Raw genomic sequence first — 23,767 nt, forward strand, 5'->3', positions numbered from 1 at the left:
AACACATATTAGATTTTGGTAGGCTCGTCGTTGCTTTGTTCAAGCTATATACACATGGGTTACGAGGGCTTCAACCCGGCGCCAACCAGGGCCGTCTGAGGATCGGAGCAACCTTTCCAGCCTACGGGGCAATATGACGGGTGAGATCAATCGAAGTCCAAGACGTGCTAGAGGCTCCGAAAAGTAGCTACTGTCTGCCCAAACTCTCCTCAAGTACAGAGTTGGCCGAATGAATTCAGCAAATTCAAGATGCTCAAATTCCCCGAGAAACGCAATGACTGGAGTCTAGATATTGTTAGCTTGCTCGCCGTCATTGGCGAAAGCGCCATGTCGGCACATTCCCAACCGCTAACGGCTTCAATTCTTTGTCTGCTACCTCGTATCCTGCCTGCTCCTCAGGCGCTTTTAAGACACGAAAGGCCAACCCGCCTCCCCTCCATTCCTGCACATATTGTGAGCATCCACTCCGGCACTCTCCTCGTGGAGCTTAACCATTTTGCAAATCTCCTCTACAGCATCGATCTTCCTAGCTTCAACATTAGAGAGATCCGGATCAAACATCGAGAAGGCTACAAGGAAACGCTCCGCGACGAGAAAAATCTTAGAAATCGTGTTCTTAGAACGCCAAAGGGTGTGATTCATGCCAGGCGTTTTTCGCCCCTATCCATCCTATCAGTTGCATCATTCTTGCTATCTATTGGCCTGTGTGTATGGGCTGTTATCCTCGAGGATGGCGTCGCAGTTGTTGCGATCGTGGTGGTGTCATTAACGTCTAGTATCATTGGATTATCCTCCATGTGGCACGCAAATTTGACGGTGCGGAAACGCAAAACGGTTGTGCCGGACGGTGATCTGGTTGTCCGGACGAGACAGGGAGCATTCATCATCATACGGTGTACGGAAGAGGTCGCCCGCGAGCTCTACACAGGTACAGAAGAATGTAGCTACGTCGTCGGCGACCAGATATTCCGCGCCCTAGTTGGGGTAGGCACATTCCTGCTTATGAGCGCTGTCATCCTGATGGGAAACTCTACTTGGACTATGCAAGCGGCACTCGGCGGTTCATACGTCTTCCTGAACGGTTGCTATCAGATCGCCGCACTGTTCCCCAAAGGCTGGCATTGGAATCTTATACGTTATGAGATGGAAGAGATCAGAAGCATGGAAGGTAATACATACACGCAAGCACTGTGGAAGGCCATTCATGTTTCACAGTCCACCGACTGGGTGCGGGTGAGCCATGCAGCTCCCAACTCCGAAGCATGGAGGGCGTGGATCGATCTAGCCGCGGAAAATATACATGATCCAAATTGGGATGCGCAGAAGGTGTTGGACGACCTGCTAAATGCAGAGATGAACGAGGCTGGATTTCAACCTGTAAAAATGGGTGTTGTGAGGGAGGAATCACTCTCACCTAAAAGTGATGAGAAATGATGATTATCCTTGCGTTTTTGCGTGATGACATTGGTTTAGCATTTCCTGTTTTACGTACGTACTTTTTGATAGAGTTTACGGTTTATAAATACTTGTCGGGTGCTTCGCACGCCCTTGCGCAAATTTGAATTATTAGCTCATGAACAAAGATATCGAGTTGAAGTTATCGGAATAAGCTCGGTACTCCTCCTATCTACCATCTGGTCTACCATCTGGTCCAGATTTCCCGGGTTACTGAGGCTGATGGGTCACTATTGGTACCATCAAAACCCCGGGAGTTGTCCCCAGCCATGGTCAGGCATACTTGAGGCATTCTTGCAGACGAGCGCGGATTTTATTGGGCAAAGGAGATAAATGCCTTTTGATAAACGTCGCGGAGGGTCTGGTAGTATCAGTTAAGGAGTCCCGATGTCCAGAACCCAAATTAGGCTCCCTCAGGTGAAGTCTTGCGGTCGGAAGTAACACACCACCATGCAATATATTCGCGGATCATAACATATCAAGTTGTTTGCTTGTTCAAGGCGAGGGAAAGCCTTGCAGTCCAGCCACTGCTCACGGTGTTTGGTGCCCACATTCTTGCGCCCAACCACCCAAAATCCAAGAGGCTAGGACACTGTAAATTGGGACCCGCAGTATCAGTTGTTGTTCCACTCACGGAAAATGGTATCCTGTTTGGAGACATGAATTCCAGACCGTGGTGGTTGCTTTTCTTCACGTCCCTTGCAGGATACACAAAGGCCATCTGTTCAAAGTTGCAATAGCAAACACAGTATTTCCAATCTCGGTTGGCTCTCGGATGGTGGAGTCACCAGGTAGGTTGTTTAAAAATCCGCTTGATTGTTGTACTCTGCCGTAAAACCCAAGAAGCCCACTGGGCAAAGGATCGCAAGGCGTACAAAAGAAGTTCACCCAGGATCCGGCATCCCTTGTTCAAATAGCGCCTTGTAACTATCACTCACAGTGATAAGGAACTTGTCTGGCCAATGACGAAGCTGCTGGCACCAGACATCTGTGCCAATAGCGTTGGCCTTGGGGCCTGTGAGGTTCTCGAATCTCAGCGGGAGCTTGACAGGGAGAGCTGTTTAAAGTTTCGACACCGTTCTCACCGCCCAACGAATGACACATGCAACTCTCGGGTTATCAAACCGCCCGCATCCGCGCCCACACCCCACAACCTTTTCATCTACTCGATATCTCTCGCATCGTTTTTGGCCAGCATTACAGCAACTGTTTAGGATGATCTAATCACTGCGGACAATGAGTTACGCCGATATACACCTCCTTGAGCAGGCCCATGTCGAGCGTCTCTTGGAAACCATTCCCTGTGCGAGAGACGTGAATGGCATTCCAGGATGCTTCAGCGGCAATCAGTTCAATGGCGGAAAGCCATCCGGCTGAAAGCCTTTTTTGTGCAGACGAGGTTTATCTCATTTGACAAGCAAAGCCCTCCTCCATGGCGACCAGGCTCTGTCCTGGATGAGTGAGTAAATTCCTTGTTCCTCTGGTCCACATCCGCTTTTGCCCAGTATTTATACAGGATTGGGGAGGATTCATTGCTAAAAAACCAACTAAATGCCTTCTAGATGGGTTGAACGTGAAGTGAGACCGATCAGTTTACGCCAGTTGACTTTTTTTGGTCGCACAATAACCGAGTCTCGATTGATTAGCTCTGCAAACTATGTGCGAACAGAGCTTCCCACCAGGTCGGTGCCCATTCGGTCATATATCCGCTCGGAAGCAGGTTGAGGCCACCAATACCGAAAATGATCTAACTCAGCGTTGACCTGGTCATTTTTCTAGAATCGCCCACCGTCTTCGAGACATGCAGAAGCTTCCTTATGTTGTTGTTACCAATCCGCACCTATCCCTCGTTTATGAACTTTACTACAAGGCCTTCGAGAAGTTCCGCGGTGTTCCCGAAATCAGAACCTTGGAAGATAATGACAAATACTGCGATATTCTACGATCCACACTTAGGGAACATTTAACCGTAATACCAAATCTTGCAATGGGTGTATTGGAGTGCCAGAACCTGTTGAACCCGGAAGAAATGGACCGATTTATGAATACTTTGTTGCGTGCGGTACGTTAGGGAGGGAAATTATCTCGGCTTGTGCCTTTCTTTTTGTGGTGGTGAGAAAATTGGCAGGCTGATAATATTTCTCTATAGCGGATTTCTCGTCGAGTTATCGCAGAACAACATCTAGCACTCACAGATACCTTCAATTCCCCTTGGCATTTCCCGGATTCAAAGGATCGGACAGACCTGAACTCGGATTTCGTCGGAGAGGTATTCCTGAGATGCAATGCGAAGGAGGTCGTTGAAAATTGCGGCAAACGCGCGACAACGCTGTTGAAGCAGGCACTTGGACCTGACTGTCGGGTTCCTGATGTGGTTGTTCAGGGTCACATGGGAGCAACATTTCCTTATATCCTAAGTCACTTGGAGTATATTATCGGGGAATTACTACGGAATTGCTTCCAAGCAGTTATCGAGAGATTCGGCGGCAAGTCCGAAATGCCTCCTCCAATTGAAGTTTTGATCTGCGAGGCTCCACAACATGTCATCATTCGGGTTTCTGATCAAGGGGGAGGCATATCTAGAGAAGCTTTCCCGTACCTATGGTCATTCTGCAAGGGACCCCATACTCAAGCCCGCCTTCACAACCTGCAGCAAGTACCTACCATGGCGGCGACAATGCAAGAAGTGAAAGTTTCCGGCACGAAATCGGATGAGCAGGGCGAATCCCGTACCTGCTACTACACTGCAAATGGACATCCGCACAGAGACAGTTCACTGGCATCCCTTAGTTCGCGCCCTCCAAATTTGCGGCTCGGGATGGGTCTGCCTATGAGTAGGGTTTATGCAGAATACTGGGCTGGCAGTTTGGAGCTGCATAGCCTGGAAGGGTATGGCGTCGATGCGTTCTTACAGATATCGAAACTTGGGAATAAGAATGAGCAGGTGACCACAAGAGCTTCGATAGATGCAGTGTGAAATGCAAACCAATTCTCTTGATCTAACTTCTCTGTTTTCACCTTTCTGCCTTGGGCTCCCATTTTTTTTTTTTTTTTTTTTTTTTTTTTTTTGCGCATTGAATACTTTGCAATACATTTTTAATTTAGCATTGCATTGCACAATTGAGAGCTAGGAGCTATTTTATTGCCAGAATTAGCCCTCACAATAATGCTTTTTCCTTTCATGTGGATGCGTCTTTCCTACTGCTAATCTTTACTCAACAACCTGGTTGTTTTTGGGGAAGTCTCGATCATAAAACAAACCAGTTCGAGCCTTCCCAATATAACAACAGCAGGTTTCAATAGTCAATATATGAGTTAGGGTGGAAGTTTACACATTCAACAAATGAACGGTCTGAGGATATAAGTTCTTTACTCTCGAGACAACACCAACTTAGGAGTTCATCAGGTATGCTGCAATAGTACTGAACCACTCTAGTTCGTGTGGCTCAACACCTCCATATTTGTCTGCATTTTATTTATTCTGATGAGGTAGGAGTTTCCCCGAATGATTTCTTCAAGTGCTAGCTGATAAGCGGTCCATCGCTCAGAGTTGTGTTCAACATACATTGACGAATATCGTCCCACACTTCCATATACTGAGCGCACCATCCTTCCCAATGGCTTCCTATCCACAGAAGTATCACTATGGAAATGCGCATGGATATGAATATCCGCATGAGCACCAATCCCGCCTTGACACACCTTGGTCCCACGCACATAATCTGTGTTTCGAACAATGGAAACGCCAATATTATGGAAACCCTCCAGATTTCTACGTAAAAAACCCGTTACTACCTATTATTGATATTGGTGACGAAAACTATTCTCGCGAGGTAGGTTAACTTATCTCCCGTAAACCATACAATCACCGGTTTTGAATAGAGGATTCCAATGGCTGACTGGCAGGTGTGTAGGCAACCAATCCTGCCGATAGGTTAACAGAACAGGAGACGATACCGCCACTCAACCCTAATTCTGGCCCAGCCTTATCTAACGTCACATTCATTCTTTATGGAAACCCATTTCCCGAATGTAATAGTATGGCTGATATGTACCGCCCACGTTTTCATGTGTACCCTGGAGCCGCAAGAGATGCAGTCCCTGAACTTGATGTTAGATTCCGTCGTGAGGGCCCCAGAGTCGTTCACATCGATATGACAAAATCATGGAAGGGCCTGTCCACAGATAAGGCCGAAGAGCTACTGTTCTGGGAGACAATTTTTAGAAATGTCTTAGAATTCCTTTTGCACGATCAACTTGAACTCCTGCTACAACAATGCGGAATCACCACGCTAACGTTTCATAACGGTGAATATCAACGGGGCCTCTCGGATAAGATACATTATTTACCAATTGGTATGATCGATATTGCGACAGCTATGGTAGCCTCATACAGTCAGCATCGTCGGATATATCATTGGCTGGCGTCAATGGGAAATATTTATAAAACTGTTGCACAGTTTATCCGCACTCATGATTGCTTTGTTGCTCCCACTGTGGACAAGAGATCATTCGCCATGAATCACGACCTTAGAATAGGAGTCAAGCTATTGAGCTCAAATGATTGCCCCAAAGGGGCAGCAAATCGGTTACTGGACTATCCTGTCGAAGTGAATTGGGCCCCGGATATGGTTTCATTTGATCAATTTGACCCATTTACTACTGAAGGGCAAGAATTCCGTTTAGTTCCTCGATATACCTCTTCGCTCACTTTTAGTGGAGCAGATAGCGTATTGGAGCCGAGACATATCACATACAAGACATCTGCCGCTTGGCTATGGTGGGATACTTCAATTTCCGGGTTTAGCGGAACTGTGCCAACATACTCTGATTCGGGTGACCAGACATTGGATGCCTCAGGAGGGCTGTCCGAGATGTTCACCATTCGAATAACGGTTACAGCGACCTCCTTGGAATATTTCGATACGGCGGTGAGATTCGAAAAGACTGTCAGATCCAGGGTGACGATCAATGTTAAGAAAAGGAAATCCCCACAACTCAATCCCATTCCAGACTATACTTTGAGGCTCTTTGAAACAAACAGCCGCGAGTATAATGCAGGTGCCCTCTCACCAGGCAGTGGCAAGTTGCGGCTGGCTAGCCCTCAATTGAAATGGTGGGACGACCCATTTATTGGACCTGGAGTTTACTTTGGTGCTCGCCTGCATTCAAATTTACAGTCATCAGCGCATTGCAATTTCAAGCAGAGCAGCCACCCATTCAACAGTTTAAGCGAGCCATTTCTGTTTGCCACCCATCTGCATGCTGGTTTATCAGCACTGCCAAATGATCACCAAATTGGTGAAAACAAAGAATTTTCACTTCCTGCACCAATAGATAGTGCTTTGCACATCCCCCCGCTTCGCCGCCGAAGGCGTTCCTTGCACAGCCTTAAGCCCCTCAAAAGTAGTCCTAAAATTGGCTCTACAGTTCCCCCGCAAACGACAACGTATCGCGTTCGCAATCCTCAAACCGAATCAGGAGATAAGCGGTTACGTCAAGATATCATCAACATGCTGGACATCCCGCTTCACTGCAGTCGGGCGGACGAAGATCTAGAAATGAGGTACCGTCCTTGGGAGAAGCGGTCATCTTGGCGAGGTGCAGGAGTATCCGTCCAGAAGAAGGGGAGTGGATATCCTTACCAAGATCGCCGCCTACTGAGAAATTCAATTTTCTCGGAAACAAACTCAGAGGAGGAGGATGCATCGTACATCTCGAAATACTGCCAGAATATGAGGCTTGATTCGGATCAATTGCAGCCCAGGGGTAACAAATGGAGCCGGGAATTTAATTTTTCAAGAACTCCAAGTTCTGAGCCTTTGACTATGAATTGTTCTCGATTCTTGAATTCTCACGGGGACAGGCGTCCAGAGGGCGAATCTAAACCAGATACGCCGCGGACACCACCGGCCAGTGACACATGCCCTTGTGATTTTGTGCTTAGCAGCCTCCGCAGCGCAACTGATATGCAAGCAGGCGAAGGGTGTCGTAAGCTGGGAAGTGACGCAAGCGACCTTTTTGGCACTTCCCTTCCCTGCACGTCCGAGGGCGATTGGGAAGATGTTGACACCGATGAGGAGGGGGTCAGTATCCTTGAGGATGAGGATAGTGATGCAGATCAAACAAATCAAGGGGTGCCGATTCCCTTTCGCGGCTCATCCATCAATGACCAGTGATGCTATGCGCCGTGCTCTGGCTTGTCGTCTAGGTTGTCACCCACTTCGTCTTGACGGTCAGAGGAACCATCCATTTCATTGTCCCCAGGATTTGAAAGGCTGACATCAGTTGCGCTGTTTACTCACTGCATCACTCTTCAAATCAAGAGAGTCACTTTTGCAGACAGAGACTATCATACTGTCTAATCTCTCAACTGACCGAAGTGGCAATGGCGTGGAAGACAAAAATCAGCCGCAGATGAAGAGCAGAATGTCTAATTAAACAATTAATATTAATATCATAGTGCAGCTATAACTGAATTCAAATAAATAGACTCATAATTTTTAATTCTCTAGCTAATGTAATTTATCAATGAGTTGGCTATAAAATTTCTAACAGCTCAACTAACTGGCTAACTGTAAGTAAATTATTATCTGGTAAGTTGCCTCTACTTTCAGTCTAGCAAGCTTTTTGCTCTGGATCTATATCGCCACATGAGACAATCCCATACTGAACCACACCATCTGGCTTCCTCTCAGGACGTCAATGTCCAACCCGCACAGAAGGAACAGCCACCAAAGAGGCTTCTTTCCTGGGGTGAGCTGAAACTGCACCCGTTTTACGTACCGCCCCACGTAAATAAAAGATAACTATCAGGACAGCATCCATGGCAGATCAGCGACAAGATAGCCAGTTACTGCTGCAACCGCCCGAACCACTTAGCCACGAGAAATCTAGGCCACTAGGTGTGGGTATCTCAGACTGTACCCCTCTGAACTCCTTAGGGAGCGTCGAATCGTCTCTCGTGCAGCCGTCAAGCATCACCAAAGCTCCGAGTATGCAATCTTCTATGAGTAGGGACACGTCTTCACCTCGACGATCCGAATATTTCCTCAAATCCGATGCATTTTCTGCCGCCACCAAGTTAGAAGTCAAACGACTCGCTGGAGAAAATTGCTGGGCGTGTGGGAGTGAGCCAGCCCATATTTGTCACATTATCGCGAAAGAGGACTCGCAGGTGGGAAACGCTACTCCTGCTAATTGTTATCGGAATGAGGCTAACATTCTCCCTATGCGCAAGGCACCATTATGGAATGAATTTGGTCTAATAACCTTCTCCTTAACCTCAGCTGGAAATGCGGTCCCTCTATGCCCTACATGCCATAATCAGTTTGACTTGGCTACCGACCCAGGCTTCCTCTTTATTCCCACAGATCTTCAATACTTCATCCAATTCGAGCTCAAGGACAGGGGGCGCAGAAGAGCAGATATGGAGCAAGGGATCATCTCGAAACGAGAGATTCCAACTAGGGACATGTACAGGGCTCATCAAGTGAAACAAGGGATAATTTCGGCTGACTCTGTAGGAGGGCTGTACCTCCCAATTTTTCTGAAGCATTATTTCCATTGTAATCAACTCCCATTTGATGTTTTGCCGTATTTCTCCCGACCGAAACAGTGGCATGGAGCTCCCTTGGCCACTTTCCGTAGGGCTTTTCCTGTCCTTGGAAGTGCACGTCTAAACGCTCTAAGCCGTCAGACGCGCCTGGAATTACAGCAGCTACGCGACTTGTACTTCCTCACCGAGGAGGAAGATTCGCCAAGCATGGTTCCTGGTTCCATGCCGACGCCAAGACCTCGAGCTGACGACCAAGAAAGCAAGCGATCACCCGATGACGATACGCGAGATGACACAGGCTCAAAAAAACCAAAGTCTATAGCAAGAGGAGATGCAGCACGAGAAAAGGGCGACAGGAGTGGGGAGGCAGGCACACATCGACAATGTCCTGCCACCCTCAGAGATTCTTCCCTCGACTGGGTCTTGGGGCCAGACATTCCTACAGAAGAAGCTGTACGCCGATACGCACCAGTGTTAGCTCGCTCAAGTCTATCATCTACCTTGGAGGGTGCTAATGTTACCTAATGGGAGTCAGGTCTAAGCCTGAAACTGTGATTCTTTGGTGCCATTTGAGGGCGTGTCTTTGGTGTTGTTCAACACTATTCTCCAATCTGTTATTCTTACCTTAACACGCCATGGTATATGATATGGATTTTAGGGGAGCATTATCATTGAGTTCTCCCAACATTACTTCGCGATACGAGGTTGTTATTCCGGGCACAAATAAGTGTGTTTTGGGCTTTGAGCGTTGCTTTCATACCGCCTATATCCACACTGGATAGATAGGGATCCTATCTTCTTTCCGTTATTAAACATATTCTCTATGTTGAGTGGTGGGCTCGCCTAACTTCCCTACGACTGACTCCTTTTCCGGTTCTAGAAATCCCACAACCAGCATAACTGGAAGTGCCAGCTGCTTAGTATTTTTATTGGCTAATCGTTTTCATGCCAAGTTACCATGCTTTACTGTACATTGTTAACTTTTTCTGCGACCTCAAATCGATATCTATATTCATATTTCTGGACCGCGCTTGGTGGCTTGTATCCATTGTGCTGATATTTCACGTGGAGATAAGGTTCCTACCAACCATCCACCGTGACGTCATGGGATACTCTATTTCAACTCTCCGGGGGTCAATTGCCCTTTTAGGAAACACCCATTGCTCCTCCTCCATGTTTTGTATCGCTTTCTTTCTCCCCGCGATTGACGTCTGCTCCTCTTTGTTTTGATATACAGGATATCTGGATACGTTCTGCAAACCTCCTACCACCAAACCCAAGGCCCCCCCTTCAGGACATTCTTATATTCATCAAGGTTTCGTTCCTTTCCAATTGAATTCCTGCTGTGGTATATATATGTACTGGTAGTGTATATGTACATGTACATTTGCATGTGCGTGCAAGCCTTCCACAGCTATCCGGGTCCTTACATATTCACCTCACAACCTCCCTCCCTATGCCCGCATCCATCGAAGAGTATATGACGCCCCTGAATTGGATGCCAATCTCTATATACTCCGGTATTCTTCTTAACTACTCCCTCGACCATTACCCGCTATTAAACTCGCCAGAATACATCGCACCGATTTGCATTCGGGGGGATTGAGGACATTGCCTTTTCATATTTACCCTTCACTCAACTCCCCTCAATGCACAGTGGTGTTCTGCAAAATCGCCCAACTAATACAACAAGAAATCCCAAGCTCAAGGTGGAAAGAGAAAGCACCCATGGCAGCAGATGCACTCTCTGCTCTTTTTCTGATCATTGTTACGATATTCAGTAAGTGAACTGTTAGGTGTTGTATTTTTCACCCAATGATAGCCATTTGAAGTGGGAATCAACTACTCCAGAGATGACAATAGGAGAAAGGTGGAAAGAGGACAGGGCTCCAGCAGGATCGATGTTTTTTTCCGCCCCCTTATATCTGTGAATTGCTCTCAGACTCCTTTATTCCTTGTTACTTGACGTCCAGTGATGTGATAGTACTGACTCGAAATTTCATTCCTGTAGTTCCCCCTTTGGGAGTCTTCTTTATTAGCGGTTGCTCTCCAGACCTTCTCATCAACATCTGTCTCACACTTCTTGGGTGTGTTTAAATCGCTTTCTCCCTTAACAATGCTCTCCGTTTTCTTTACAATAGCCAGCGAACCATCCTGTTTAGAGACTAATGCTTTCATCATCCTTTCTTATCTCGGCTAGATACTTTCCTGGTCATATCCATGCTTTCTACTGTGAATATGCCTACTACGATCGGCGTGCAAGGGGCCAACAGGGGCGCATGGCTTGTTCCCCTGCCCCAGGCATTTTCTCGAAGAGAATCCAAAATGGCGGCGACGTGACGGCTGAGTACTATTACCCTGCTCCACCTGCTCAGACACCCGCGACAGTGGCCCCAAACTCGCCGTATTCTCTCCCCCAAGTTCCCCCAACGCAACAAGAGTCAGGGTGGACCCGTTAATTGAAGTATACCGCGGTTTTGAGCTCGTTGGACACAGAAGTTACTGTGGTGTTGTTTAACGGACAGAGCCTGTGTCTGGAAGAACGACATGACTGTTGAAGGATCTGAGAAGTCAAAAGTATGAGGTAACGGTGGTGTTCATGCCAGTACAGGTGGAGCTTTTGAGGGAGTTGTTGGTATTCTTATTATGGGTTGGGAAATCCGTGATGGGCGTTTGAAATCACTCCTATTCTGCTTTTTTTTTTTTTCGAGCTTAAGCGGATACGATGTATTTATACTATGAGCTAGCTGGATTGGGTATGTCAACAGGTGCCCTTATTGCCTCTCGTTGACTCAAATGGGCTTATCGGGAAGGTTTACATAGAACAACTTTTTTTGTCCTCGGACAACAAATTATCAATTTCCTATGGGCCTATGGACTCCCTCTTTGCCCTTCATTCTTAGCATTGGTTGTTATGAAAGGAGGTTTTATCATTGTCGATAATAAGATCTATGAATAGATCTTACCATTCACAAGGGGTTCCTTGCAACAATAATACCCTCACCCTGGTGGCTTCACATGGTGACCTAATGATTAACCATTCAAAGGCATCCGAAATGACACAACAGCGAATTGGATAAATTGGCAATGTAAGTCGACCCTAAAAAAGACCAAGCTTAAAATGTGATAATCGTAGCAAAGACTCATATATCAACAAGTACTAGACGTAAAAGCCAAACCAAAAACCTTCATTCGACGAGCTGCCCTTCCAAAAATCTCTCACCCCTCCAATCCACACACAGCTCAGCTCGACTTCTACCCGCCGTTCTAGCCCTCCTTCTTGCCCGCAACTTTCAACGCCGGGAAATTAAATGGTTTACTCCTGCCACCTTTTCCACCAGTAATAATAACCGCATCAAGAAGCCCACCAAGCGCGCCGCCAATATTCTCCGCAATCTTGCTGTGCGGACTCCACATCAGTGCACCTATCCACGGCTGCACATTCCAAGCGACAACTAGCTGCGCATTCTCACGCAAGGCAATTTGACCGGAGATATCTGTAATCTGGTATTTGGATTTCTGGTTACGGAGGCGGAGGAGGCCCCGATTCTTGGGCTTTTTAGAGTCCGAGGAGGTATTTTTGTTTGTTTTGGAGGAGAACCTGGAGGATTTGGACTTTTTGGAAGGGAAGAAACGGCGGGTTAAAGCGGGGATAGAGAGCGGGGATTCAGTGGCGGGGATTATCATGTCCCAAATTATGGATTCCGTGGTTAGGTTTGATGACGAGGAGGAAGTCGTGGGATAGGAGGCGAGGACGTAGACGAAGACTTGCTTGGTGTTCCAGTTGAAGAGGGAGGTTAGGTCTAGGGATAAGAGTAGTTAGTTGCTTTAGTTAACTTCGCGAATAGTGCGGACATGAGAGCGTATCGTAAAATACTCACCAGCATCGAGATCGAATTTAATCTGCGCATACTCCTCGCGCTTTCTTGAATAGTAATGCGGTCGTCCTTTGCTCCTATAGATGTCCAGAATTAGTCCCCACTGTTCACTGCCCAAACAACTACCCATTTCCCGACGATGTAACTCATCCCTGGTGCAGTAACTAAGGGAAGCGGGTCAAAACATGTCATACACTTGTATGTTCGAAAGGCTAACGTTCGTAACCGGATCTGCAGGACTCAACAGCACCGTTAACGATGTCAGTGCACCTAGCAGGAATGCGAGGGTGGAGCAGAATCCAAATACGCCCTGGAACCGATTGAGTGCGGAGTGCATCACGGCAGAATTGAAGAGCGGAACCAACCGCCGTTTTTGCGGAGTCCGACAATGTGTGATAGAACTATTATAAGTATTGTTTGTGTCTGTTTGAGGTGTTCGGCCAGATGTCAATAACTACCCGGAGCTTGCGCGCTTATTTAAGCGTCGCGTCTGCCGCGGGTATTAGTCTTGGCATGTTTCGCTAGTGGGTAAAATTCACCCCAAGTAAATCTTTATGAAGTAGTTATTTTATGGTGAATAAAACGGAAATAAAACGTACTATCATTCATGGCGCTCGCTTAGAGTATATACTAAGATACGACGTTGCTATTCTCTCAAAACCACTGCAGATCAGGGTACCATGCCATATACGTATTATTTCTCAACGAAGATAAGCAATTAAATTGAATGAAAAAAAAAAAAAAAAAACCTTTGCTAGGTATCAGGCAGAGAATCTAATAGATGCCGAGGGTAAAGGAACAAGGCAAAGAAAACATAACAGAAAATAGGGTAAAAGAAAGCCCATGCAATTCAACTCCATCCACAATCTACGAAAGAAGGCCGGATCACTCGATCCCATCAAGTATCTCCTGGTCATGCCCCCGTACGTTCTGAGAACGGGAATCTGGGCTTATATTGTCGGGAGAAGGAGTCCTCGGGATTTCCGTGATATTTTCATTGTTTGTAGAGTCTTCGCCTCCATACAGTAAAATTCCCGACAGCAGTTTTTCTGGTTCGGATTGCTGAACGGCTTCATCTTTTAGGGTGACTGGGGCCTTGGAGATCTGTATTTGCTCATTTTGGTTGAGCTTCACCAATGCGCGTGTGGATGGTTCCTGTCGGGGCTCTTGCTGGCCACCACGTACCACTAACCTGTTTGCTTGGGCAGGGGAAGCAAGCTTGATTTCTGGGTTCTGTTCAAGTCCAGCTGAGTCATTCAAAGGAGCAGTCTCGCTTTGTGGTACCTTTGAAGGCGGATCATCCACCAACAGTATTTTTAGCGGTTCAGTATCGATCAACCTCGGCCTTTCGTCAGCTTCATTCCGTTTCAGTCTTCCCTCTTCCTCGTGCAATTTGAGAAGAAAGTTCCGGAGGCGACGTCGAAGAACCCGTGATTTCATTGGCGGCCAATCGTCATATTCGTTCATCTCCTTTCTCACCAGCTTCCTAATAAACATGTCTGGGTCCCACATAAATTTTTCAAGATAAGTTAAGAGATACAGACCACAGTCAGAAAAATTAGGTTGATGTGGGATATGTTGAGCAGCCATGCCCCCGATTCTTCGTGTGTCAATGGTAAGTGATCGCTTAGCTCTCCCTTCCTCTTCGAGATAAAGCCGAAGGATTCTTACGGTGGGGGATCGGGAACAGCCTAATGAATCGAAAGTGATGATAACGGGTTCCTTTGGATCATATTGGAACTTCCGGTGAGATTTCTTCGTCATGGTTCCTGAAAAATCCCTCAATTTCCCGGAACGCAACGATTTAGGCTGATTCGAGTGCGGTGAAGTGTTTAGCTCTTCCTCTGTTTGGACAATAGAAACGAGTGGTCCGTTTTCGGCTTCGTCCGGCCATTCACTCTTGTCTTGAGATTCAGGACTTGTGTCATTTTGCGGGGTATCTATTTCCGGTCTATTATCCGATAATGACATGGAATCGAAATCATTTTGAAGTTGGTCTTTGCGATTCCCTAAAGTCTGCGCAACAGTGTCGTTATCCTCGCTATGCTGTAAGACAGCTATATCATTTTGGCCTGTACCTCGATTTCCCAAATCAGGTCTCCCTTGTCTATGCGGAGAATCATCGGCCATGTCGTTTTCGGGTTCGTGGTGTTCGACAATGGATTTTGGATCACACAGCGCAGGGATGTTGCATATAATGGCCATATACCAATGCGCCTTTTCATTGATTGGGACGATAATATAATCATAACTGAAAAGGTCCACATTCCTCGTCCACTTCTCTACCGCCTGGTAATTAATCTTCTGACCCTTAGGCGTCTTTGTCAGGCTTGCGAAAAAGAAGGAGTTAAAAAAGTAAACCCGTTTCGCCAAATCTGGTCTCTTCGTTTCCATGTGATACTCAAGGAAACGTAGATAAAAGCCGATGAGATTGTCGTTTAAATATTCCCCGTCCCTCAAACGTTCTAAATCGTGGAATTCCACTTCAGCTTTCCTTTTGCCTTGAGGTGGGTATACAAGAGACCTGATGAAGTATTAGCAATATCTTGACAGACTGATAATCCCATACACTTACTTTAGCCATTTAGAACCATCTCGGAGAGGCGAAGGCGAAAGCTCATGGTCACTGTGTTCAAAAAATTGGTTAGCGACGGCCTCCAATAATGTAGGGAAAAATTTACCCACCTATTAATAGTTGTGGGTTCCATTCGCTTCCGCGAGCGTGTGACACGCGAGCCCACGTTAGTATTGTACGTTTTAACAGGAATAGGTATAGGCGGATCAGAATTTAGATGACTGGGGCTGAGAGGCGGCGAGATATGTTTTCCACCCTTGCTAGATCCGCGCAACTGCAGTGTATCTTCCAGCGGGGAGATTCTTGTTGCCCCGTCACTGTCACGAAGGCTCTCGCTGAGCTTCTGCCGTTTAGGTTGCGTTGAGGGACGGACGATGCCAATCTGGGCACCCTGAGGGCTTTCGCGTTTCGAGCCACCCAGATTGCGGATTCCTTGTCTCTTCTCCTCAACAGCGCGTTTGAACATACTTTCCATCCAATCACTATATCCATCATCAGATTTTGAATTGTTGCCCTTCAAAATATTGGTGTGTTAACATACCTCGCTTTATCCCTTAATTTGACGTCATTATTAAGTTCCCACATCAATTTACAGTATCCAATCGCTTCTTTCTCAGACGAAAATTGTATTTTTAGCTCGTCTATCGAGCCTGAAACCATGGGAAACTTCACCGCAACTCTGGGCCCGCCGTGCCAAATACTGTTGATTTTTTCAATAAGAAATTCCTTGGACATCCAAGGACTGTTATCGCTTGTCACAAAAAAGGTACGGTCTTTAGCAATAAGCGTGCACCATTCCTCAACAGTCCGCACCGTGTCGCGAAACATAGTAACAGAAAACGAATGCATATGAGTAGGTGAGTCTCTATGTCTTTTATCCGTACGTTTTCGGTCCTTCTTCATTACGACGGAGAAGTTTGTCGGGCTAATATCACCTTGCATTGTGTCCAGACGATCTTTTGCAGCACCACCTCTCCAAGCCTCAGGAACGGTCTTATCCCCCTGAAGCTCGTCTGGGCTCTCACGTGCATAAGAACCACGACGCTGACTGCCCATCCGGGCAAATGAATCAGCAAGCTTGTCGGTAGAGCTATGAGTCTCTGATTCCGTTGCACACGCGCCACCCAAATTGTTAATCGGTGGTACTCCAACAACAGCACTCGCTTTTTCGGAAGCGCCAGACAAACCTGGGCCACCTGGTCGGGCAATGGCCGTGCCGATCTTCCTCCCAAGTCGCTGTGCTTTGGCTTCCATCGTAAAGAGCTCATCCTCGGTTACATTCGGAGTTTGTGGTCTTTTGCTCTTAAAATCTTGCATCCTCCTCTCAACGTTCCAGAATTCATGAGTCGTAGATTCCCTTTGATTAGTAGGACCGCGGTTGTTAGATATCGGTGTATTTTGGCTTAGGTGTCGTAGGTCATAGGAATTAGGTCTGGGAGATGAAGGAGATTCCGAGCGTATAATCGAGTCGTCATCATTCACCACAATGACCTCCGCAAGAGCATGTGAATCGTCCGTCCTACGTCTTTTTCTGGGCCGCTTGCCTTCTTCTAGCTCCCGAAGCAGGTCTGAAGCGTCTTGTCCAAGTGAAACCGACCGAAGAGGCTTATTGCGATCCCTCCCGACCAAAGGGTGAATCTGTTTTCTATCGGCACGGGAAATAAGGGTATTTCGTGGAGCAAAATTCGCAAAGGACTTTGTAATATCAAACAATTCCGTTAGTAACCGAACAACTCTTGTCTACGGAGATATGAGATTCTGCAAATGATACCTTCAAATCGGTACCAGCTCCTCTTCTTAACAGTGCTCCTGGTGTTATACGAACGGCGTTCGGGTCCTTTCTGCTATATTCACCGCAATGTAAGATTAAAAGCTCCCTTGGACCTAAAGAAGCGGACATTTTCACGGACTTGGAACCTCCCAATAATCTCCTTTCCTCCTGTAATTCTTCTTCGCTCTGGGGTGTAATTTTGCTAGAGTAGTATCAGCGTTAGCATTGGACATGCTATCATAAATAGCTAGCGAGGGGATTCAAAACACAAACCCACATTTCGCGTTTCCTTAATGTGAAACCAGAGGTATGGTTGGATTGATGTCGATGTGAAGAAGTGGAGGCGGATCGGACTCCATACGCGTTCTACAGATTCCAACGGAAGGTAAGAATTGGTCAGTATCGGCAATCACCTACGCAGCCAGCATAAAAAATTGCTATAAAGCAAGTGAATTAAACGATATAGGGAGCTATGCTTGCCATACGCTTCCGAGCTGAAAGAACTGAAACGTGTTGCTCACCTGTCCGTTTGTAGCAGACAGCTGATCACTCACACCGGACATCTGGACCGGGACTGGTTGACCTTCGACACCATGAGCTATGTGTCGCCGTTGCCACCGCTTTGAAAGCTCTGGAGTTCGTGGTTCCCGTGCGGTGTTTGAGATGTCGTGTTCCGGCCAGATGAGGTGGGATAGCTTATATAGCCACTTCATAAGCTGGCGAAGGAAAACATTCGCGGCTGAGACATTATACACTGAGGAGTAGGAGGCATCAGGAATATGTATATGGGCTGTGGGGTTTGGTAGGATTGCAGGTTGTTTGAGCCAGGAGTGAGTGAGTGATGTGGGGAAGGCAAAATTGTCAATCAAACAAATTGACTGATTGACCAACACTGCTCCACCATACATTTACGCGCACCGGCGTCCCGGCGGTCAACAGCCACCAATGGTACGGAAAGCCGCCACCCGCAATGGCCATCTCGGAACGGGATTTTGCAGAGCATTCAGTATCAGAATTTACTTAGAATCGATAACCTACATTCCGGCCCAAATCAGCTACTATAATTTCTGTTTTCTACGGCTTCATTAGTATATATTTGAAGTCTTGGAGGATGTCAGATATGTAACTGAATCGTGGCAAGAGGCAGAAAGGTATTTGCTTGTTCCTGCCATTGTATTCCTTCCAGGCCGTTAAATCCTCAAAAAGAAACTCAAAACACAACAAAAGGTCTAGCTAGAATCCACCAGTTGATCAGAATAGAAGAAAGGCCCATTTTGGCACTAAAATTTCCACTACTCTTTTCCACCCATACAAACGCAATGTGTTGAAGAAACAAAAGACACAACAAAGACCATCAGCAGAAACCTGTCTGACCGCAAATGCCGGGACCACAGCATCAGCACAAAAATAATAGGAAAGCGGGAAAAAGACAAAGAGCTACTGTACACTGGCCACATTTGCATGCGGGCCTTTCTTTTATGATGCTGCAGTCCGCCCTTTATCAGCCGAAGTGTCATCTTGGTTTTGCCCACGTCGACGATCTGAGCCCTGATTATGATGACTTGCATTTGCAGCGGCTTTATCCTGGCGGGCCTGGTCGATGGCGGAACGTTGCGCAATGCTATCGTCATGACTTTTCCAGGCAATGTTGGTGTCTGGAGGGAAGGATAACAGGCGTTTTATAGTTTCCCTGAAAGAAGGATTAGTAGCAGCACGGGCAATCGAGCTGTATGAAACAAACACCAAAATAACATACCGAATTTTGATATTCCGCCCACCATCAATCCTCGTCCAGACAGACAGGACGTCTTCCCCACTTCTAACGCTCAGAACTGCCCCGCACACCTCATCGCTTGCTTCCGCAAATTGATCACCCACCATTGCCAGAAGCAAATCTTCCCAATAGCGATCAGCAACCCCCTTCTTCAATCTGACGATCCATTTCCCTCCACGTTTGTTTGCTTCATCTTCCCAAACTGGTCGTATTCCCTTCTTAAAAATATGGTAGTCCGACACCGCCGGGAGCTGAGAAGGCCTCTTAAGGTGTGAGTAAACGGCCCAAAAACTCTCAACAGAAGATATCGATGCAAGGGCTATGGTAGATTTCTCGTAGTCAGAATGTTTTGGTGTTGGGGGTCGGTACCAAACGATCCAAGTAGACCTTATGGGGTGTTCTTTAAGAGCAGGAGTTGTTGGGGTATTATTGAGAGAAGAAGATGACGCCTTTGACTTCACGGTTTTATTATTCACCCCTTCGTCTTCCGGCCGCGTTTCTCGTTTTTCACTCGATTTTGGGGCGCTAAGATCAAATGCGCCAGGGGTTTTTGGTGTTTTGGCCGAGCCGAAGGAGGCAAACGCACCAGATCCTAAGCCAAAAGCGGACGAGGCGCCGGCGGAGGGAGATGGTGCGTTCGTAGTGAGGGGTAAGATCACGTTGAAAGGGTTCGATCGTCCGTGAGAACTGTCAGGACCAAATCGCTTGGATGTATGACTTCGAGAGGAATCTTGTCTTCCACTGGTCTCTTTGGCGTCCGAACCGGACATGGAAAGGGAGAGCTTGCTAGTGTCACTTGGGGTCAGCATCAAGACACGCTACACTTCTATATCCAGAAGGATCATGTCAGTTTATAGTCCTACTTACTTCGACCGGCGAGTCCACAGGTTGGCATTGTCCATTGCGACCAAGCGATTTAGTTGAAAATAAGAGAAAGGTGCATCCAACAGAAGGAAAGGAGAGTAGCAATGTGGATTCAAATGTCGTGATACAAAAGAGTGGAAATGAAAAAGAAGGCAAAAGTAGCGGGGTATGGAATTCGTGCAAGATGGGTATTGGGGAAAATTTTTGGAAATGATTTCTTAGGCTAAAATGCTGTTGGACTTTGAAAGTTGAAAGCAAAAGCGGAGCATCAAACATTAAGCTTTGCCGCAACACGTTTGTTTACCGCGCGTCTGGGGTCTGAGGCGCCGCACTAGGCTTCTTTGGGAAGTGTACCTTTTATCCCAAAGGTTCAATTCATCCGTGAACAAAAAACAGTGTCAAACATCTTGTGCATGGCATGAAAACACTATCGATTCGTGATATCCCTGCACTTGTAAATACATTTCAATTTCATGTTGGTGAGAATAGGTCTATACGGAACCAGGAACTGCGGGAGACGCTATGTCCACGGCAACGTAAAGTGCAAGTTGAAGCATGAAATCCAGGTTTACTAGGATCTAAAATGATGCGACCACGATGGCTATCAAGCACCCTGAAATTTGAATGTGTCAATGTGTATGGTAATTCCAAGCTGTAATTTTTGTTACAACCCCAGTGTAAGCAATGCACCCTCCGGAAACCAATTTATATCGTGCTAAGCTTTTATCCCCCCCTGGGTCAATTCTTTCTAGATATTAGACTCAACTATTACCCTTAGAGGAAGTTAACACATCGGAAAATGTTGACAACTGTAGTGGTCGGAGGTGGCGAGATATCCAAATAGAGCCGCATACATTAGCCTCTCTCTTGAAGCGTGTGAAAAATCTTCCAAGACTGCCATATTGATACCCTCCGGTGGTTGACCCTTCGATAGGAGTTGCATAGAAACCATTTTCGGACAATGGATGACAACAGGATTTCCGAGAGGGGATTCATATTCAGGTTCTAACGAGTGATGTTCAATGATCGATATAATATTGCATTCCTTTGTTATTCTCTAGTGTTTGCACTGCTATATACAGCCGAATATAATTATTTAGAATATATCCGGATATATAATATTTATTTTAAAGGCCATACAGAGCATAACATCTTCTTGGCATGTCTTTTTGGCCTTCTCATGTTTGTATGTACAATAGCGCTCGCTTGCAAACCCAACGGCGAATTTACCCTCAACGACATGGCTCCTGTTGAGTCGCACACCTAATGGAACGTAGTGGCCAGCGGGAAAAATCGTTTCGCACTTGCAGTGATCCCACCATTTCTCCCTTTGATGAAGAGATCATACCCTCGCTTCCTATTCCCGCCTGGGATCGAGGACCCATTCGTCACTGCTATAGGGGGAACCCTCAAACCATCCCAGATAAGGATTCTACCGTATAGGATATCTAATTTTGCTATCACTGGTTGAGCATATCGTCAAATCATCCTTATGACGGCGAATCCGGGTCTGAAAGTTGCCCAAAGCGTAAGGAAGCTCACCAACATAAATTGCGTTTTCTGCTGGAGGCAATGATCGTTGTGCCAGATGCTACAGATATGGCAATTACGCCAGCCTATGGCAAGGTTTGGAAAAGAAAGAAGTCATATTTGAGACCGATATGTCACGAAGAGCATGATCATGTGAAGGAGTTGCCAGTCGCATCTCAAGAAATTTTCTGTTTGGCAAAACCCAGGCGAATACTCGAAAGTATTCGTACCTGTCATGTGGTGGTCAAGCTGAAAGGTACTCGCGCCGCCTCCTCCGCCCCTCTACCAATTTATTATATGTTTTATATATAAGTTAGGCAACGCGTGTGCCTGTGAACGCAACCAAGCCCTCCAAATCTCTGTCTGACACAGCAGAATAAGCAATAACGCGTGGAAGAGATCTGGAAAATCTTGTGTGTTACATCGCAAAGGCTCTCACCGCATCAGACAAAAGCCACCCCAGGACGTCACGCAAACTTTAAAACAACAAGGTTGGCATCAGCGGAAGGGCAAAATTCACCTAGCAAAGGATGCAGAGTTTGCAGTGGAGTGCTACCATTTGCTGAATAATTCGGCATTGTAAGCATCTGGATTCTGGCTATGACATATCCATTTCCTCAAAAAGTCAACAACTAAGAAGTCTCCCAGCAGAATTATCGTCAGCCCTCTAACGAGGCAAAAGCTTGAACGATAAAGGAGGGAAAAATTCAATACTGGGCCATAGCAAGGCTGTGTTCTGACACTCCGAGTTCGCTTTCCATTTTGGATGAGGGCACGGATATACTGGCCAGTGTAGTTGACCTTTTTGTGGAGGGGTAAGACGCGCACCCATGCATTCTCTCGAAAGGGAAAGTCGTTCAAAGATTTTGCCGAGGTTGGCTGGGCCTTTGGCTTGCCAAGACCACTTTAGCTTCGATCAAGGTTCGGTTCATATTGTGGTTTCGGCTAGACTTCTCGCATGCTATGTTGCTTTTTTGGGGGGATACATAGTATTGTCTATTGATATGAGGGAGTTGCTACGAATATTTCCTCATTGTTAGAATCAGTTGAGGTTCGTAGCAACACCTGAAACCAAGTAGGGGGATGCCGCAGTCATAATTGTTTTTTCTCAGGAATGGTAAAGGGGGAAAGCCAACCAAGCCGTGAGTTATCTTGTATCCAACAAGCCTTTTGCGGATTGACGCCTTCCACAGAACAAGCGAGACATCTATACGGAGTATATGTCCTGCAATCTGCCATCCATATAAGGCCAATAAACAAGGGACGGACTTTTCCGAACAACCTACCGACCACATTTTGCGCAGCATCCAACAGCTCGAAATCCGACTGATAACTTTGAAATACATCGTCAGCCCTAGTGGGGAAGGCCAATCCGAAGAGTTCCAGGCGAATTCTTCCACAGAATGGCGTGAAAAAGAGTTAAGTTGGTCGATAACTTGCCACGTTGGCGTTATGGTAGCCCATAAGTTCATGATAAATGTCCAAAAACGGGAAGTAAAATCCGCCATAAAGATGCTCTTTTGCTTTGCTAGACGGCCTCGGACAATTGAGAATTAATGTCCGAATTCCCGACTCGTTTACACTAAGTTTTCATTTGATTTATTTTCTTCTTCTTAGTTCTTTGTCCAGTGAAAATCAAGAATTCGAAACGCAGACCACCCGTGGCGTGATAGTACGAAGTGCACTCTGTTTCTGCGGTATTTGGAAGTTTTAAGGCCAGCAACAGCTGCCGGCGTTTTCTCACTTGTCACTTCCTCACAAATGTAGAAAGCAGATAACTTGAATTGGTATTGCTCTCCACTAGGACTGAAACCGAGAGATATATGCCCCCGAGTTTTCAGGTGTATTTGGGAAGTGTCTACTTTCTCAATTGAAGGAGTAAAGTTAACACTCCCATTACCAGTATTAGCTTGATAGTGAAATCGAGCTATCTTTGCAACGCAATATATGACAGGTCGACAGCGAATGACTCGAGCAAAACCATGCGTCGGACCTCAAGTATTAGCGTTCATAGTTTGGAGTCTAATCAGGATAGGAAAGTGGTACAAACCGATAATGCACTTGAACTTCGGGAATCAGCAAGGTTCCCGCAATTGCCATGGAAAAAAAAATGGTGTTATCTTGGGCGAGCTTCTGCGTCCTGAATTTTATATATGGACGAAAGCTGTTTCGGGTTTGCACATATCTCTGGAAGTTCAACCACGTCATTTTGGATCGTCTCGAAGGATCCAGTAACCAACTTAGCTCACTGGGCCACGGAAAAACAACACACGGGCACGGCTTCAGGCGGGTGTGGCTGATAACTATTTCCGGAGAAACAGGGGGCGATCGCATTTGTCTCTTCAAATTATGAAAGGGGATC

The 23,767-nt window shown here is 46.5% G+C and overlaps 9 protein-coding genes across 9 annotated transcripts; 5 read left to right on the plus strand and 4 right to left on the minus strand.

The window, feature by feature from the left end:
- Positions 1-249: 249 nt before the first annotated feature.
- On the plus strand, positions 250-1,434 carry HCBG_06483 (uncharacterized protein; the record flags this gene model as incomplete). The annotated part of the gene is made up of 1 exon (XM_045433532.1): positions 250-1,434. The coding sequence occupies one exon, from the start codon at positions 250-252 to the stop codon at positions 1,432-1,434; it is 1,185 nt and encodes a 394-aa protein (XP_045285845.1).
- Positions 1,435-2,669: 1,235 nt separating this feature from the next.
- Positions 2,670-4,432, plus strand: HCBG_06484 (pyruvate dehydrogenase kinase; the record flags this gene model as incomplete). Its single annotated transcript, XM_045433533.1, has 4 exons — positions 2,670-2,914; positions 3,018-3,137; positions 3,235-3,517; positions 3,605-4,432. The coding sequence occupies 4 exons, from the start codon at positions 2,787-2,789 to the stop codon at positions 4,430-4,432; spliced, it is 1,359 nt and encodes a 452-aa protein (XP_045285846.1).
- Positions 4,433-5,072: 640 nt separating this feature from the next.
- Positions 5,073-7,634, plus strand: HCBG_06485 (uncharacterized protein; the record flags this gene model as incomplete). The annotated part of the gene is made up of 2 exons (XM_045433534.1): positions 5,073-5,288; positions 5,370-7,634. 2 exons carry the CDS (start codon positions 5,073-5,075, stop codon positions 7,632-7,634), a joined length of 2,481 nt encoding a protein of 826 aa, XP_045285847.1.
- Positions 7,635-8,281: 647 nt separating this feature from the next.
- On the plus strand, positions 8,282-9,538 carry HCBG_06486 (uncharacterized protein; the record flags this gene model as incomplete). Its single annotated transcript, XM_045433535.1, has 1 exon — positions 8,282-9,538. One exon carries the CDS (start codon positions 8,282-8,284, stop codon positions 9,536-9,538), a length of 1,257 nt encoding a protein of 418 aa, XP_045285848.1.
- Positions 9,539-10,741: 1,203 nt separating this feature from the next.
- On the plus strand, positions 10,742-11,472 carry HCBG_06487 (uncharacterized protein; the record flags this gene model as incomplete). Its single annotated transcript, XM_045433536.1, has 3 exons — positions 10,742-10,793; positions 11,025-11,100; positions 11,214-11,472. The coding sequence occupies 3 exons, from the start codon at positions 10,742-10,744 to the stop codon at positions 11,470-11,472; spliced, it is 387 nt and encodes a 128-aa protein (XP_045285849.1).
- An 808-nt stretch (positions 11,473-12,280) lies between these two features.
- Positions 12,281-13,500, minus strand: HCBG_06488 (signal peptidase complex subunit SPC3; the record flags this gene model as incomplete). Its single annotated transcript, XM_045433537.1, has 4 exons — positions 12,281-12,816; positions 12,895-13,055; positions 13,086-13,122; positions 13,491-13,500. The coding sequence occupies 4 exons, from the start codon at positions 13,498-13,500 to the stop codon at positions 12,281-12,283; spliced, it is 744 nt and encodes a 247-aa protein (XP_045285850.1).
- Positions 13,501-13,776: 276 nt separating this feature from the next.
- HCBG_06489 (SUMO protease ULP2) lies at positions 13,777-17,996 on the minus strand (the record flags this gene model as incomplete). Its single annotated transcript, XM_045433538.1, has 8 exons — positions 13,777-15,415; positions 15,467-15,517; positions 15,577-15,948; positions 16,008-17,161; positions 17,238-17,310; positions 17,377-17,439; positions 17,515-17,603; positions 17,759-17,996. 8 exons carry the CDS (start codon positions 17,948-17,950, stop codon positions 13,777-13,779), a joined length of 3,633 nt encoding a protein of 1,210 aa, XP_045285851.1.
- A 376-nt stretch (positions 17,997-18,372) lies between these two features.
- On the minus strand, positions 18,373-19,999 carry HCBG_06490 (eukaryotic translation initiation factor 4E; the record flags this gene model as incomplete). The annotated part of the gene is made up of 2 exons (XM_045433539.1): positions 18,373-18,927; positions 18,994-19,999. The coding sequence occupies 2 exons, from the start codon at positions 19,818-19,820 to the stop codon at positions 18,714-18,716; spliced, it is 1,041 nt and encodes a 346-aa protein (XP_045285852.1).
- A 926-nt stretch (positions 20,000-20,925) lies between these two features.
- On the minus strand, positions 20,926-22,877 carry HCBG_06491 (uncharacterized protein; the record flags this gene model as incomplete). The annotated part of the gene is made up of 5 exons (XM_045433540.1): positions 20,926-20,947; positions 21,224-21,323; positions 21,636-21,687; positions 22,120-22,206; positions 22,692-22,877. The coding sequence occupies 5 exons, from the start codon at positions 22,875-22,877 to the stop codon at positions 20,926-20,928; spliced, it is 447 nt and encodes a 148-aa protein (XP_045285853.1).
- Positions 22,878-23,767: the final 890 nt, after the last annotated feature.

This window comes from Histoplasma capsulatum, assembly GCF_000150115.1.
Source record: "Histoplasma capsulatum G186AR genomic scaffold supercont2.9, whole genome shotgun sequence".
In the NCBI taxonomy this organism is placed as follows: Eukaryota; Fungi; Ascomycota; class Eurotiomycetes; order Onygenales; family Ajellomycetaceae; genus Histoplasma; species Histoplasma capsulatum.